Genomic DNA, 16,959 nt, shown 5'->3' with positions numbered 1-16,959 from the left:
AAAAGTGGACAAAATAGCCCTAGCCGGCTTGGCTCAGTGGATAGAGCGTCAGCCTGTGGACTGAAGGGTCCCAGGTTTGATTCTGGCTAAGGGCACATGCCTGGGTTGTGGGCTTGATCCCCAGTAGGGGGCATTCAGGAGGCAGCGAATCAATGATTCTCTCTCACCATTGATGTTTCTATGTCTCTCTCCTTCTCCCTTCCTCTCGAAATCAATAAAGAAATATATTTTTTAAAAAGTGGACAAAATATATGCTAAAGATTGAATATAGGCTGAATAAAGATTAATGAGCAAAAGAAAAAGGCATTCTTGGCTAGGAGTGCTAGGCATTCTAAAAAGCTAAAGATGATTAGAACAAATTCAGTAGAGACAAAATACACCAGCCTAGATAGAAGCAGAAGTTTTGAGGCCGAAGAAAAAAGAAAACTGAAGAGTTAGGGGGTGACCAAATTTAAGAGCATCCTGAATGACAAACTAAAAAGTGAGTGGAGGTTTTTAACAGACAAAATATGATGAAATCAGTGTTTTAAGAAGGTTAATATAGTAACAGTAAGTTGAAATAGCAGTTTCATCATATGACAACAAACATTTCTTAAAAACACAATTTTGCATTCATGGAACTTTCACTACTTTTTCGTATTACCCACAACTCTGTTGCTATCTTGACATAAACCTAACTTCAACTTGAATGAAGTAAGTACTTCACCAACCACCCACGCACCAGCTTCACATGTTTAGTCTGCTATCACTACTTCCAATTATTTGTGTGAGGATGGAAAGAACTTTGAACTTGGCTTTGTCGCTGGGCACAGCAGGTCCTCGAATAACATTGTTTCCTTCATTGTTTTGTTATAACATTGATGAGATGCTGTAGGAACCTATCAATTATCCTACAGTAAAACTGATTTCATTATAAATTGTTTCACTTAAAGTCGTAGAACCTACCAACGACATTGAGAACTTACTGTACAATTTTATGTCCTTAGATAAGTCACTTAACCTTCTGGATCTCAACTTCTGAATCTGAAAATGCAAACACTGTATCTGCCTTGGCTACTTCAAAAGGAAATTGTAAAGACAAATACAACCATATATAGGAAAAGACCTTTAAAATGTCTAAATTTATATCCATGTAGTCTAAACCCAAATGATAGGTTCTATCAGCACAAAGAAATAAGGAACTTGATAAATGCTTTTTGGTGAATAGAAGGAAGAAGAAAAATCAACCTGGTTTTCTTTCCATTGGTTATCAAAAAGTAAGAATAATACATAGAAAAAAAACTAATGAAAAAGCAGGGGCGACTTTATATTATAAGCCTTCTAAGTATACATTCAAACTTTAATATAAATAATTTTCCGAGTTATTTATAGCATCTAAACACTCACCAGTTTTCTCTTCTCTGATGAAATGGATCTTACAGAGCAAGATGAGCTAGTAGAACTTGTTGAGGTTTTTTTATCTTTCTTATCCTAAGAATGGCATTTGGGAAAAAAGAAAGAAAAGCACAAAATAAAGCACATTATTTCATCACTATTATAAATCAACATTCTTTCTACATTAATAATAAATTTCAGAGGAGAACAATGTTCAAAGGCACACAAACAGTTAAGAGGAAGAGTAACCCAACTAGAAGGGAGACAGAACTCGAGTTAGGTGCTCCAAAACCAGAGATGAGGTAGGATACAAATGTTACAGCAGAAGGCCATCTGACAGCTCAGGTAAGGGCACTGGGAGGTGTCTAGGCCATGGTGGAACTCAGTCTTCTATAAATCAAACCCATATATCCAGTTCTTTTTCACTGGGTACTGATTCAACAGATCCAAGACAAATATATGTTGAGTACCTACCATGTGCCAAAGACGTTCTAGACAGTGGGGACAGAGTAATGAAAAAACTATAAAGTCCCTACCCTCCTGGAGGTTAAAATCTAGAGCAGGAGTTTACAAATCAATAGTATATTCAGTGTGTCACACTATGCTATGGGGGATGGAGGGAAGGGGAAGCAGAGAAAAGAATTGGGAAATGGGAAATACTGGGGGGTGGGGGATGAGGCAGCCGCAGTTTTAAAGAGTAAAGACCTAAAGAAGAGATGGAACAAACCATGTGAATATGTAGGGTAAGTGTTTTCTGTTCAAAGGGAATAAATAGCAGCAAGGGCAAAGCCCCTGAGGCAGGAATGCTGGCTTGCTGGAACGCAGCAAGGAAGCCATGGGGTGGGGAAAGCAAAGGGTTTGGAATGAGAGGGAGAAGAGATGGGACGAGTAGGTCACTTTGTTGGCCCAGCAAGGACTTTAGTTTTCCTCTGAATGAAGTGGAAAACCACTAGAAAGTACTGAGTAAAGGGGTGATATGATCTGACTTACATTTTAACAGGATTAACTCTGGCTGATGTGTTGAGAACACAAGGAAGCGAAGGTGGAAGCAAAGAGATCAATTTAGAAATTGTTGGCCCTGGCCAGTGTTGTGAAATGGTTGAAATGTCTCACAGCACTGAAGGGTCTCGGGTTTGATTCCCGGTCAAGGGCACAAACCTAGGGTTGTAGGTTCAATCTCCAGCCCTCTTTCTCTTCCCTCCCTCCCTCCCTCCCTCTCTCTTTAAAAATCAATGGGGAAAAATACCCTCAATGCTGAGTAAATGCAGAAGGAAGATGTGGGAAAAGGTCTAACGGAGAGTTATTTCCATGAAAAGGAGGATTCTCAGGATGTCCAGAATTGAAGTCAGGAATGCCAAGGCAAATTACTTACCTCTCTAAGTTTCAGTTTCTTCATCTATGTAACTAGGACAATAGTAGTACCTACCTGATGGAGTTGTGAGGAATAAATAAAATAACAAAAGTAGAGAGTGGGAAAAGCAAATGACTTCTGGGCCAGAAGGGCAGAACAATAGAGTTACATATGTCATTTTAAAACAGAGGAGTATGTTTTACATTACACAAAAGTAAACTGTTAAAAAGGGTGTCTTTGGGTTAGTAAATAAAAGAATTCTTACTTCATCAAAGTTGGGTAATGAGGTGGTATCTTTTCTCTGAGACGTCTCTCTTTTTTCACAAGTTTCTTTGGACATTTTGAAAAGCTAAAATAAACATTAAAAACACATTATGTGTATTTTTAACACCACCACAAAAATACATTAGAAATTCTTCTTCTTTCAGTTATTTAAAGACTGGAGTTTTACAAAATGATTTCCATTTGCTAACCATTCCTAAGATGATAGGATTCTCTCATTGTTCGATTAGGAGGATTCTCCCTCATAATGATCTATCCTCTCCTTCAACTTCATCTATCTCACTTTAGGAATGTCTCTCCAAACTATGCCCTTAGCCCTGACTTCTCTCTAGAGCATGTGGTGATCATTTTCAACTGCCTGCAGGACTACTGCATTTTGTCCCAGCTACACCTCAAAACCATAGTCGTTAAGTCTTCATTTTCCTGACACACTCTCAACTGTCACTCACTGAGTGAGATTTCGGGCAAATCACACACATTTTTTGAGTCCCAGTTTCATTATATGTAAAACAGAGATAACCTATCCCAGAGGGTTTTGAGGGACTTTAGTGAAACAATGGATATTAAAATGCCTTGCACAAGGTAGAGCATAGTAGGACCTAAATAAATACTGGCTTACATGGTTGTCTTCCTACTAGACCCGAAGCTCACTGAAGAGTATGCAGTATAAAAACGTAGGAGATGCTTATAAATGCTTGCTGAGAGAATACGTGACTGTTTTCTTCCTTAGAATATTTACTCTAATTCTGAGCCACTATCAACTCTTGCCCATTTCAGGTTGTCAACTTCCCTTACCAGTCCCACCTTTCCAGCCCTGCTCCAAATCAAGTCAATACTGTTAGTTTCTGAACCTCTGTCCCACCCCCAACAAAAGCATTAAGACAAATATAGTCATTCCTTGTGGTCATAAACACTCTCTGTCAAGTTATAGTATACCAAAAGCATCCTGTGCTGGAACATAGAGGCCTCAAACTGGGAACATCACCAGGACTGTTGGGACAGGAAAATACATAAAAGGGGGTCTAGGAGCAAAGCCCAAAGGAGCGTTTATTGCTGGTAGTAACACATAATGAGACTACGGACATAAAGGCTAGAAATCAAGCAACTGCAATTACTTCTGGTCAGTCATGATCACAGTAAGTGAAAGAATGATCAATTATAATATCAAACTTTTAGAATAATTTGATGAATATGAAGAGAAAAGCCTGGTTGGTGTAGCTCAGTGGTTGAGTGTCGACCTATGAATCAAGAGATTATGGTTTGATTCCTGATCAGGGCACCTGCCCAGGTTCGATCCCCAATAGAAGGCAGCTGATCCATGATTCTCTCATCATTGATGTTTCTCTCTCTCCCTCTCCCTTCCTCTCTGAAAGCAATAGAAATATATTTTTAAAAAAACAACAACAAAATAATGCTAAAATTTAAACCTTTTATCAAGACAAATAGAAAAAAACACTTTAGATAGTGGACAACTGAAGGAAAAACACCTGTATGTTTACCATGACAAGTGCTTTATACTTATACTAGAGGCCCGGTACACAAAATTCGTGCATGGGTAGGGTCCCTAAGGCCTGGCCAGCAAACAGGACCGATCAGGGCCTTCCTTTGTTCCGTGCTGCCCCCTGGTGGTCAGCACACATCACAGCAAGTGATCAAATCCGGGTCTCCTGGTCGAACTCCTTGAGGGGACACTTTGCACATTAGCCTTTTATATATATGGATAAAATGTGAAATTCATATTGATTTTGTAAAAACCAAAATATAAACTAAATGAGAGGCCTCCTGTGCTGGTCAGCCTCCAGAATGGTCCCCTCTCACATAATAAGTAGGGCTGACCTGTGTTTCCAGTAAGATATTACTAAAGGGCAGTATGTGGCTAGGTCAAGACATTGCAGCTTCTGCCTTTCTCTGTCCTGAACTCTAGAATGTCTCTGTCATTCTAGAGAAAGCCAGCCACCAGGTCATGAGGACATTCAAGTAGTCCATGGAGATGCCCACCTCTTCCCAAAAAACCAAGTGCCAGGAATATGAGTGAGCCACCTTGGAAGCTGATCCTGAAGCCCTAATCAAGCCTTTACATGGCAACATCCTTGCCAGGTATCTTCATGTACTCATGAGAAACCCCGGATCTAGACACCCAAAAAGCCATTTGTGAATTCCTGACCTACTGAAACCGTGGTGTAAAAAAAATGTTTTATCATTTTAAGCCACTAAACTTTGGGATAATTTAGGCAGCAACAGATTTAATACACTCACTTAATATAATTCTTCAAACTCGGAAGATTCCTTTTTAGGATGTCTCAAGATCAGTAACCGTGCTTACAAATTCTTTTTTTTTTTTTTTGTATGCATGTAAACATAACCAATGGACACTAGGGGTGGTGGTGGTGAGGGCATGTGCTGGGGGTGGGGGTGGCCCGGGAGAGGTCAATGGGGGAAAAAAGGACACATATGTAATACTTTAAACAAGAAAGAATTAAAGGAAAAAAAAAAATTCTTACGGAAACTCCCATAGAAGGTACACGCTAAAATCTAACCCTTGTCATCTTTTGTTTTCCAGCTGGTATGACATGATTTGGACGGACGGACGGACCGAAAATCAAGCTTTCAACTAAACCATCCAGTCTGGCAACGATTCTTGGAAAAACGGACAAATGCAGTGAGCCACAACTCATTCCTGTAAGTTTTCATGTGTCCTTTTCCCCGTTTTTTCATGGGCTTGCACCTGAGACTAAAAGCAGCTCCCCTCTCCTGTGGCCTGTAACGTTCGAACCCATCCGGGACAGAACGGCCGGAAAACTTGTTTTTCCCCCTCCCCGCCTGGCCCCGCGGGCGGGCGGGCTTCAGCGAGCGCGGCTGGGACTCCTGCAGGCCCGGGGGGAAAGGAAGAGGCGTACAGGGGGGCTGGGGACGCCCTGGAATATGCTTTAGGGAATCTGAGTGGCATCGATCAAGTGGCCGAAGCTCAACACACTCAGAGTTCTGGTTATTATTAAAAGTCTGGATACAAGCGTGAGAGGGGCCGGGGGGCGGGGGGGTTTGACCCTAGTCCCCGGACGCTTACACCCACGGCGCAGCGCGGAAGAAACGGGGAATAACGTGGGTTACAGCAAAAGGAACAACAAAAGAGGAGTGATCGGGTCACGGTGTGGGTGAGGGTGCGAACGGCGGAGCGGACACCCACTTTAAACCAGCCGGGCTGACAGGCAGACTCGTCAGCCGCTCGACAACCACGGGGACTGGAATCTACGCGGAGCCAAGGGCAGCCCCGGAGAGGCAGGGCCGGGCCAGAACCACACCTTTCCCGGAGCTGGCTGGACCCCGGATCCGCCCACCTATCTAGCCCGCCCCGTTTTACATTCAGAGTAGCCCCCTGAATCCCCAGGCCGGCCGGCTGCCGCCCAGGTCCCGCCGTCACCAGAAGGAGCCTGCCCGGCAGAACGTCAACGAATCCCCCCAAGCTCCCCTCCTTACCAGCGCCGGCGGCGGTGGCGACTCCAGAGGCCCGGCCCAGGGAAAGAGACCCCTGAGCCCGAGGCCCGCCGGGAAATGTAGTTCTGCACTCGGCTCCAGATTACCACTCGGGAGCATTCGCTCTCTCCTAGGACTTGGAACTCCGGCTCCGCCCCGCCCCCCGCCCCCCGCCCCCCGTCGGGGCGGTGCACGCTGGTTATTGTAGTCTCGGCTCGGTTGGGCGGCGGACGGCTGGAACGGGTACGCACAGTGGAAACAGAACTCTCTTACCTCATTGGTCGCCGTCCCCCAGTTCGCTTCTGCGCAGTGAGTGGTGGCGTCGTAACGCCTCGGGGAAAGGGAAGCGGATGGAACCGTGAACCGCTGCCTCTGGCTTTTAATTCCTTCTGCTGACGGGCATCGGTCACGGGTTCTTCCTCTTTCGTCTATAGCACGCATCCCGCCCTCCCCGCTAGCTTTCCCCCACTCCTCGGATCCAGCCCTCTGGGCATCCAAGCCCGTTTTCTGACCCCCGGCCGTGAGCTCACTCCTGGTCCCCGCGCGGGTCTGGCACGGAGGCGGTAACTATGGAGAACATGGCGGAGGAGGAGGAGGAGGTGGTGGCTCCGGCCCAGGTCCCGACCTCGGCCCCGGACTCGGCTCGGGTCCCAGCTCCGGCCCCGAACTCGGCTCCGACTCCGGCCTCGACTCCAGCCCCAGCCCCTGCCCTGGCTCCGGCCCCGGCCCCGGCCCTGTCCCCGTCCCCAGCCTCTGCCCCAGACGAGGCTGAAAGCAGTAAGTGCAGGAGGCCCAGGTCTTTCTGCTGCAGAAGCGAGGAAGTGCGTCTTGCTGGGGAGGCCCTTCTTCACTGGGGTGGCTTTCATGGGAAAGGAAGGTTGAGGGGGATGGGGAAGTAGGAGGGACCCGCGCTGCGCGGCAAACGGGCACAGGATGGAGAAGGCATGTCCACCAACCTCGAGGACATTGCGATGAAGGTTATGTGGGGGCCTAGGGGTGCTGCAAACTGAGTTTGAGGGCTTCGTTCAAGGGGGGTCCTTTTCTGGTACAAAAATAGGAAGTTACACCTAATCTGGTAGTTTCTCTGAGCTTCCGTCACGGGGTCCTTTAAAATGTGACATAGTAACCGAGGCAACCCGTGTTTACTGTAGCAGATCCTAGCTGCCAAGGTTTAGAAACCATTGCTCTCAACTAGGTTTTATGTCTGGACATACACACACAAACAAAGATGAGTTTTTCACATTTCATTTTTCTACCGCAGTTTGCTTCCAAAAAGAATTTGAGGATGACGAGAGGTTGAATAGTCTACTAAATTATAGCTGTCTTCCCTCAGACAGAAGTACCAATGGAACTTTGTATTTCATGACATCAGAAGTCAACTGTTGGGAAATTATAGCCCATATTATTGTTTGCGCTTCTGAATGTGCTTGCATGTTTCCTAAGTGGTGATTTATTGGACCATAGAGGACAAAGGTAGGCCCTCCTATCATAAGGTCAGAGCAAGGTAGATGCAAAATAAGGCCAGTTGTACGATGGTAGAGGGTAGAGGGGGTTCACTGAGTAGTCTCCCTCATCAGGTGTGGTTTAGCAGCTTTAGGGAATGCATGCTTTCCCTAGCTCCTCACCTCATCAAGAATATGTTAAGTATTCTGGGCAGATTTATTCATGTGTTTTTAAATTTACAAGTATGCAATTCGAAGAATGCAATGTTTGAGAAACCTGAAAATGCATTGCTGGGACACATGTAACAACTGAGAAATTTGAAATGCTTTAGAAATACATACTAATCACATTTTAAAAGTTATCTCTAGATGGTCTAGTCTAGTTAGTCCTTAGACGTCAGTCATAAGTAGGCAAGATGAAGATGGCATATCTGAAATAGAACTGAAAATTGAGGAAAAAGTAACAGAAGAAGTTGTAAACCTCCTAGCATCTGATTTAATATTACACATTCTGGATTATTAGAGTGTTCCAGAAAGGTTGAGTAGATTTAAGTACAGATTGCCTGATATCTACTGTCCTGAACCAGAAAGTGACTTCAGAGATGCACATAGGCATATCATGAATCTTTATTTAGACAGGTCTTCAGGAGTTTTCTTCAGTAGTGGACCCCAGGGTTTTCCATTCTCTCTTCTAACTTACCAGGCCCCTTCCTTTTATTTTGTACTATTTAGTAGTTAGGATGATTTTAAAAAGCACATCTTTATATAGATACTGATATCTATATATCTTATATACAGACCTTTCAACCATGGAAGCCAAAAGCCTTTATAATTACAAATTTTTCTCATTTAAAAATAAGGTAAAAAATTTGTATTTTAATAAATTTGAGAAGGCATGGCTGATAGTACTGTATTAAATTCCAAAATTATAGACTCGGTGCTACTGCATCCAAAAAGACTAGTGATTTTTAAAAGTTATTTAACACCCTTCAGTGCCTGCTGTGTGCAAGTTTGCACTAGGCACTTAGCCATCATAAAGATGAATAAGACCTAGCCCCTGCCTTCTTACTGCTTATTGATGGGGGAATTACACAAAAGGGTAAACAAAGGCGCCGGGAGTGAAGCTCAGAGAGGAATTAGGCAGGATAATAGCACTGTCAAGTATAAAATTTAAAAGGCTGACGGTTCTAAATTGTATAACCTAATTATATAATGAATGTTATTCTATGGCTTATCCCATCATCTCCTGTCTCATGAGGATCTTTCCCTAAAAGTTATCACCTCCTAGTCTTGTATATTCAGGCCCCCACTTTGTAAACGTTCTCTTTCAAAATTTAGAAGTATGTAATTTGAAGGATGTGTAATATTTGAAAAACCTGAAAGTGTGTTTCTGGGACTGGGTTTTGACTTTTTTTTTCTCTTTTTCAAATTTTTTTCCTTAGGCTTTCTTCCTCATGTTCATAGTTTCATCTAACATATGAATTTATTATTTATATTTATGTCCATTCAGAATCCCTCCTGAACTCCAAAAACTAAACTGCCTACTGGACTTTACTACATGAATACCAGTAGTATATCAAACACACTATGTCAAGAACTAAATTCCCTTTTTTCCTTTCCTCTTTCTGCCAAAAGCATTTTCTTCTTCCTTTATTGGTTAATGGTACCATTATTCTCAACCATGTAAACTTGAAATCTTAGAATCATTCTTGAATTTACTCTTCAGTCTTACTTTACACCCACATCCCAAGTTCATTGCTTATTTATTTATTTATTTATTTATTTATTTATTTATTTTACCTTCTATTCTCCTGTACCTATCTCTCACCTCAATTTTTAATCCTTGGTACTATAGTCAGAGATACCCTCGTGAAACACAGTCAAATCATATCATTCACTTTCTCAAAAACCTGCAAAGACAACATTGCCTAAAGAAAAAAGGTCAAACTAACTTGCATAGAATTTATGCCTTTTATGATCTGTACTACATTTAGGCTGCATATTTTTCTACCAACTCCATCAAGCTAGGTGTGGGATAGAAGTGGCTGTATTTTTTATACCACATTCCTTTGTCCATGAGATTACTTAAGTTTATAAGGCCAGCCGCCAAATCTGACTGAATTCTGTTCGTACCTTAATGCCACATCTTCAGTAAAGACATTCTCAGAGGCTCTTGTTGGAACTAATTGCCCCTTCCTCAGTATGTCCACATTATATTTACCCCAAGTATTCATTTCATTCTGCCTTGTGTTATAGTTAGTAGTTAATCTCTCCTACCTGATTGAAAGTTCTTTGAAGATAGGAAACATGGCTTATGTTTCTTCAGTGTTTTGTACAGAATAGAAACCTTTTTTTAGAATTATATGGAATAATTAAGTAAATTTTAAAGCTGTCAGGTTGCATAAATGTAGTTTTATCCCCTGGCTGCATTCTGAGGCACACTTGGCATTTTATAAACTTGAGTTCCAGCAGTATTCCCCATCTAGGTATTAGGGCGTTATGCTACAGGAAATAAAACTGTTAAACTCTAAGTGAAATAATGAATAAAAGTGAAACTGGAATATAGATTGTTAAAGGGTAATTTTCTAATTTTTAAATTTTCTTTCAGAGAGACACATCTCAATTCAGAGGCAGCTTGCTGATCTAGAGAAGTTAGCTTTTGTAACTGAAGGGGATTTTGACTCTGCTAGTTCATTGAACTCAGATCATCTTGATGCAGGTATTTCCATGTTTGTGTGTGTGTGTGTGTGTGTGTGTGTGTGTGTGTGTTTTCTTAATTTCTAATGGTTTGTTATCTTTCAATGCATGAAAAATTTGCTAGAAATAGACTTGTATATTCTATTGAACTAGAGCAGTAGTAAATATTTTTATGCAGGAAACTGATAGTCATCTCTATGCAAAGGTTCTGTGCGATCAGTTACTTCACAACTCAGGGAAATTACAGTCTCATCCTATATAATAAAAGCATAGTACGCAAATTGTCCCCTAGACCAGGAGTTCCTCTGGGAGTTTGACCAGGGGGCGGGGCCAGCCGGGGGAAGGGAGGGAGTACCCAGCAGCCAGAAGCCACTAGGGTCCCTATCAGTGCACGAAGGGTGTGTGTATTCTATGTGTATTTCTATTGCATTCGGCTATGAGTAACAAAAAAAAACATTGCCTTAAAAAATATGGAGGCTTATATTTTCTCATGTAAAATAAGTACCAAGATAAGCAATCTAGGGCTGGTACGAGAGTTCCACGACACTGTCAATGCCCTAAGCTCCTCTCTTTCTGATTTGCTATCCTTAGTGCTTGGATTCCATCCTTAAGATCTCCTCACGGTTTTTTGAAGTAGGCCCAGTATTAAAAAAATAAACTGTATCTATACTTGCAGTGTGCTATATGTGAAAGGTATTTGTTGGATTAAAATTTATTAAGTAGGTTATTGATTGTTTCTGTATATTTTTATTGCTTTAAGTCTGAATTTAAGGTTTTAATTCTTTGGTATACTATCAATGTTTTTATTTGAGATACATTTCTACTTAAATAAGACTTTTATTTTGATGATACAAAATCTTTTCAAGGACATACTAATAAAGAAGGAAGACCTCACAAATTCAGTAGTAGGATACAGTGTTTCTAATCATGGCCTCCAGTCTCAGAATACCAATCATATTAAACTCCTACTACTACTTTGAGTTTATTCTTCCACTTTTCTAAGTCCACATGTTAACTGTTTTTGTTGCTGCCAGAGTAGAAGAATGCCACAGCAGCTGCTTATTCTCTCTGCCCAGCTCCTGCCCCTCTGGGAGTGTGACAACTGCTGCCTTTTCCCCTGTCCAAAGTACAGAGTGACTCTGCCAGGCATTTTGGCAGGAAGGATATATAGATTATCATTCTTCATCCTTTTTGTTCTCAGTGGCAGTAAGGATAGCAGCTAGCCACAGAGAGGGGAGTTTTAGGGTAAAAATCACTGACCCTGTGCTAAAACAATTTTTGTTAACTACCCACTGAAACGGGTGATGTCTTAAGTTAAGAAAGACATTATGTAAGAAGTGGGGTGGGGCTGGGGTCCTCCGTTACTTTTTTTGTAACTGAATTGAAGCATTAATTGGTAGTATATTCTGTGCCTTATTGGTTCTTCTTTCTTTATCAGGAAATAAACAGGCTTGTCCATTATGTCCTAAGGAAAAATTTAGAGCTTGTAATAGCCATAAGCTTCGTCGGCACCTTCAAAATTTACATTGGAAAGTGTCAGTTGAATTTGAAGGTTAGTATTTTTGTGCTTACTAAAAAGTGATGTAAATGAAATTCAAGATTTGATACCAGTTTTGAAATTTTATAGTGAACTTAAGTAAGTTTAAAAATTTGAGGGATTCACACCCTTCTTTTAATGTGTTTATTAATAAAAGACCATGTTGCTTTCTAGGCAATAGCGATATATAACACAAGCAGTTTTGTTTGGCAAACATTTATTAAGCATCTGTTCTGTACTATGTACTCTGCTTGGCCCTGGGGGTCCACATTTTGGACAGTGTCATAAATGAAGAGTCTGTGTAGCGCAAATTAGCATAAGGCAGAGAAGATGAAGCCTAAGAAAAGGTCAAGTGGCAGAGAATAGATGATAAGATTGAGTTCTAAGGAAGCTAAGTGGCTAATCCAAGATAACGGAGATAGTCTTGGCAGAATCAGAATTCACACTTGGATCTCCCATATTTGTTTTTATTCTATACCACGTATAACAGGTAAACTAAGGCCATCTCATTTAAGTAAATTAATTAATGATATTACAAATACAAAAATCTATTATTCTTATAAAATTTGCCAATAATTTTGTGAAAATTGAATTTTTAATGAACAGTGATATGACTACCATCCATTCTTTATTCTAGGTTACAGAATGTGCATCTGCCACTTACCTTGTCGACCAGTGAAACCAAATATTATTGGAGAACAGGTAATCATATGTTAGATTTATTTTTAAATTTAGCCCTCTTTAAAGTGCAATTTTTACTTGCTTTAAAACTAAAATGTTCATATTCAGCAATGAGGTTTACTTTAAGATTTTGTATCTGAGTGTTTTCAGATCATCATATTGGGAAAAATATGAAATGCATGAAAAAAAGGGTTGCTGTATTGAAACTTTTATAGTTTTAATTTCAATCAGATATATTGCTGTCTTGTGTTCAAAAGGAAAATTATTTACTAATTTTAGAATGAAGAATTAAATAGAAAATAAGTTTTTTCTTTTAAAATAAATCTTGATTATAGAATAAGAGCCTTAAATTTCTGTGATTTAATAAATTCATTGATTCATTCTCACCATCCTTCCTATGCACTTCCATTAATCTGCCAAAGGACAGAATAATAAACTTTTTGAAATCCTTGATAACTCTTTAAAAAAGTACATATGTTCATTTTTAGAATAGATTTGACCTTTGGGGAATAAAAATTATAAAGTATTTTTGGTGATACTATCCTGAATAAATATTAGCTTGTTATTAATTTTTCTTTTGGATCACTAAAAAGTATAAAGTGCTGGGGGGAAAAATAACATTTGTTGTTGTTGTTTTTTGGTGTGTGTTTTTTTTAATCCTTATTGTTGAAAATATTTTAAAAAATCATTTCTTAAGCAGTAGTCAGGAGCGTGCTTGTCCATGAACCTTATCCAGGATATTTTGAATATGATAACCACAGTACCATAAGGAATCTTTTGCAATGTTCTTGAATATTCTCGACTTGCTGTATGATCCCAAGTAAATAGGAAGTAGACACAGCATAAGTAGGAGCGCCATAGGAGTGCCATTGGAGTCTTTTGGTCCTCAGCTATATGAGAAATAATAAAGTGAGAATTTTTTACTTGGAAAAATAGACTTCTCATTAATTTTCAGAAATCTTGAAAGCTGGTTACTAAGTGTAGTCATCATTAAACATTAAATTAGCCCTAAAATTGGCTCAGTGGATAGAGCGTCGGCCTGCGGGCTGAAGGGTCCAGGGTTCGATTCTGGTCAAGGACACGATCCCCAGTAGAGGATGTGCAGGAGACAGCTGATTCAAATGATTCTCTCTCATCATTGATGTTTCTATCTCTCTCTCCCTCTCCCTTCCTCTCTGAAGCCAATAAAAACATATTTAAAAAAAATTAAATTATATAAACTTAAAAGTGAATAAATTATATTAAAAACAAAGTTAATGAATACTCAAAGCTCACTACTTCCTAATTATTTTACTGCATTTTTCTATTATCTATGCTCTTACGGTTATTAATATAATATCTACATGGTAGCAATGCTGTCTTTTCCCAAATACATGTTCAGTGATGTCACATTGGTAACTTGAAATTTGTCACAATTGTAGCTTGAAATTAAAGAGTGTATTTTCTTGATATTATAGAGTAATTATACTACAGAAAGCTGCAAACTCTACAAAACAGAACTTTATTTTCCTGGTGAGACAGTTAAACATCTACCAGCACACTGCTGCTAATATTATACCATTTGTAAGTGCTGCTTATAGAAAAGAGGATACAGTTATTTGTTGATTAGAATGAATGGGAAAATCTTAGGAATTAAAGTTGAAGCCTAATGTAAAATAAAATTAAAAAGTATATGTCACATGGCAAAATTAATACTATCTTCTATACCATTAAACCCAAGACACATATGTAAATTTACAACCTTGAATAAATTTCTATTTCATTGTCTTAGTAACTTATTTATGTATTAAATTAAATACTCTATTTGATAGATATCCAGTAAAATGGGCGCCCATTATCATTGTATCATTTGTTCAGCAACAATCACCCGAAGGACTGATATGCTAGGACATGTTAGGCGCCATGTGAATAAAGGAGAGACTAAATCCAGGTATATTGCTGGTAAGTTGAGCAATCTTATTAACACGTTAGTAAATAAATCCTTAAACAATGGCCCAATTATTCTTTTTAGACATCGATGAGATAATGATAGTGACTTAACTAAATCACTGAGCTGACTACTACTCCCTTACTTCAGATTTCCTTTTCCTGTGAGACTCCCAACAATGTTTTTCTGTCCTCATTTAACAGATATATTTAATAAGTGGGTAGAAAAAGCAACCGATGCTCAAGTAAATATAAGTATCTTAATGAAAGATTATAGGACTGTATCACTAATGATGGCTCCAGCACCAGTAATTGTGTTATACTTACCAAAACACACTAGAAAAAGTATGTAAAATGACATAAAGACCGCTTATTATCCTGAGTGGTATCAGGTTATTACTAGTTATTACTGAGGCAGCCCTTCTCAAGAATTAAGCCCTCATTGTCCTAAGGCATCCACTGTATGTAATGAAGTAATTTCTATACGTCTAGAATGGTATTATGTACCTTTCTTTTAAGAATTGAAAAAAGTCATTAACATCATTTTCCATAGAGCTTAATTTTCTCCCAGACTCTGGTTTGAGAAAGGCTGACCTTGTGAGGTACGTGATGCCACTTTGGTGGGCAGCGAAAGATATATAACACAATGCTAGGAAAGGTTGCTGTTATTTAGCATTGTAGAAAGAGAAGTATGGTTGCTATTTAGTTAACATTATGATTGTAACATAATCAAGAAATCCAAATATAGTCTGTTATTTTTCCCTACACGTACTATACTAGAGGCCTGGTGCACGAATTCATGCACGGGTGGGGTTCCTCGGCCTGGCCAGCGATTGGGCTGATCAGGGCCGTCTCATGGAAGGTTGGCCAGCCAGGGAGGGACCATGGGAGGTTGGCTGTGGGAGCGCACTGACCACCAGGGTGCAGCTCCTGTATTGAGTGCCCCCTGGTGGTCAGTGCATGTCATAGCTACCGGCCAGTCAGCCAGTCATAATGGTTGCTTAGGCTTTTATATATATATAGATGTGTCTCATTTCTTAAATATGTAAAATGTATACTCAAATACATCAGCATTTCATTTGGTTTTATAGCTAAATTATTCAAATATATAGCAAATGTAGAATTTTTCCCTTTACTTTATATCTGTTTAATGTAATTTGTGATTTAAATCATAATTATGAGAAAGCGTTCTGAAATCTAGCATGTTCAGGAAATACAATGATTCTTTCTCATGCTGGCTAATGAAATGTAATCATACAAAGATACCAACAATTATCCCACAGTAACATCTTTAGCAGCCAACCCATGTAAATGTAATATAGTATTTGATGAGGAATAAAGGTATTTTAGGATTCAGTGCTATCTTAGGTTGATTGTTCTTTATTTTGCTTTTTTGTTTGTTTTTAGGTTGATTGCTCTTAACTAGGTATCATTATTGGTGGACTAGGCAGTTATGGTTTTGAGTTGATAAATTTTAATTCAGTAAATACTACTCTTTTCCAGAGACAGTGCTGAATAGATCAGTTTTTAACACAACTAATTACATTAACACATTATTATAAAGGAAAGTTATTTTTTAAGCGTATATTGTTTTAGATAGTTAATATTATTTTGTATTTAACTAGAAATCTTTTTTCATCTTAGCTTCTGCTGCTAAACCACCTACTGAAATTTTGAAAGAGGTAGACACAGATGTACAAGTTTGTCCTAACTACTCTGTACCTCAGAAAACAGATTCCTATTTTAATCCCAAAATGAAACTAAATCGGTAAGCTAAATTGAGAAAAGGGTTATGGGGTGTTTCAAATCATTACAAATATACCCTCTCTTAATCTTTATGTTCCAATGCAGCGATTTTCATCTAGTATGCCCCAAGAGGTACACTGATGTGCCACAAGAATTAAAACATGCAGTACCTGTTTAGTCAGGGGCACTGACCTCTTTTCCCTTAGATTGTCAAATAAGAAAATGACAACAGCCTGCACAATAATAGCCATCCACTGTGAATGAATCAAAATGACACTTTTTGTCCGATCAGCAAAAAATATTTTTGGTTGCCACAGAATTTTAATAAATAATATATGTGTGCCATGAGATGAAAACAGTTGAAAATCGCTGGCCTAATGTGTTGAAATTTAAAACTAAGTACAGAATGAAAATCATCTATCTTAGCATTTTCTCAGAATGATTATTTTCTC

At 39.5% G+C, this 16,959-nt stretch overlaps 2 protein-coding genes across 4 annotated transcripts in view; one reads left to right on the top strand and one right to left on the bottom strand.

Annotated features, from left to right (window-relative positions):
- The window catches only part of SWT1 (SWT1 RNA endoribonuclease homolog), a gene marked incomplete at its 5' end in the record, with an annotated part of 63,608 nt that extends 56,689 nt beyond the window's left edge, over positions 1–6,919 (bottom strand). Inside the window, 3 exons of the mRNA XM_079762056.1 lie at positions 1,387–1,470; positions 2,991–3,074; positions 6,752–6,919. Coding sequence (XP_079618182.1) covers positions 1,387–1,470; positions 2,991–3,074; positions 6,752–6,919 — 336 coding nt within the window. The remainder of the gene's footprint in view (positions 1–1,386; positions 1,471–2,990; positions 3,075–6,751) is intronic.
- TRMT1L (tRNA methyltransferase 1L) overlaps positions 6,899–16,959 on the top strand; it is a 31,844-nt gene continuing 21,783 nt past the window's right edge. For all 3 annotated transcript variants that reach the window (XM_079761339.1, XM_079761338.1, XM_079761340.1), the window contains exons 1-6: positions 6,899–7,255; positions 10,529–10,639; positions 12,056–12,169; positions 12,792–12,856; positions 14,647–14,776; positions 16,406–16,529. In XM_079761339.1, the coding sequence (XP_079617465.1) occupies positions 7,048–7,255; positions 10,529–10,639; positions 12,056–12,169; positions 12,792–12,856; positions 14,647–14,776; positions 16,406–16,529 (752 nt within the window). In that variant the 5' untranslated portion in view covers positions 6,899–7,047. The remainder of the gene's footprint in view (positions 7,256–10,528; positions 10,640–12,055; positions 12,170–12,791; positions 12,857–14,646; positions 14,777–16,405; positions 16,530–16,959) is intronic.

This window comes from Cnephaeus nilssonii, assembly GCF_951640355.1.
Source record: "Cnephaeus nilssonii genome assembly, chromosome: 21".
Classification (NCBI taxonomy): domain Eukaryota; kingdom Metazoa; phylum Chordata; class Mammalia; order Chiroptera; family Vespertilionidae; genus Cnephaeus; species Cnephaeus nilssonii.
The sequence above is the reverse complement of the archived record's forward strand: the minus strand, read 5'-3'. Positions and strand labels throughout refer to the sequence as shown.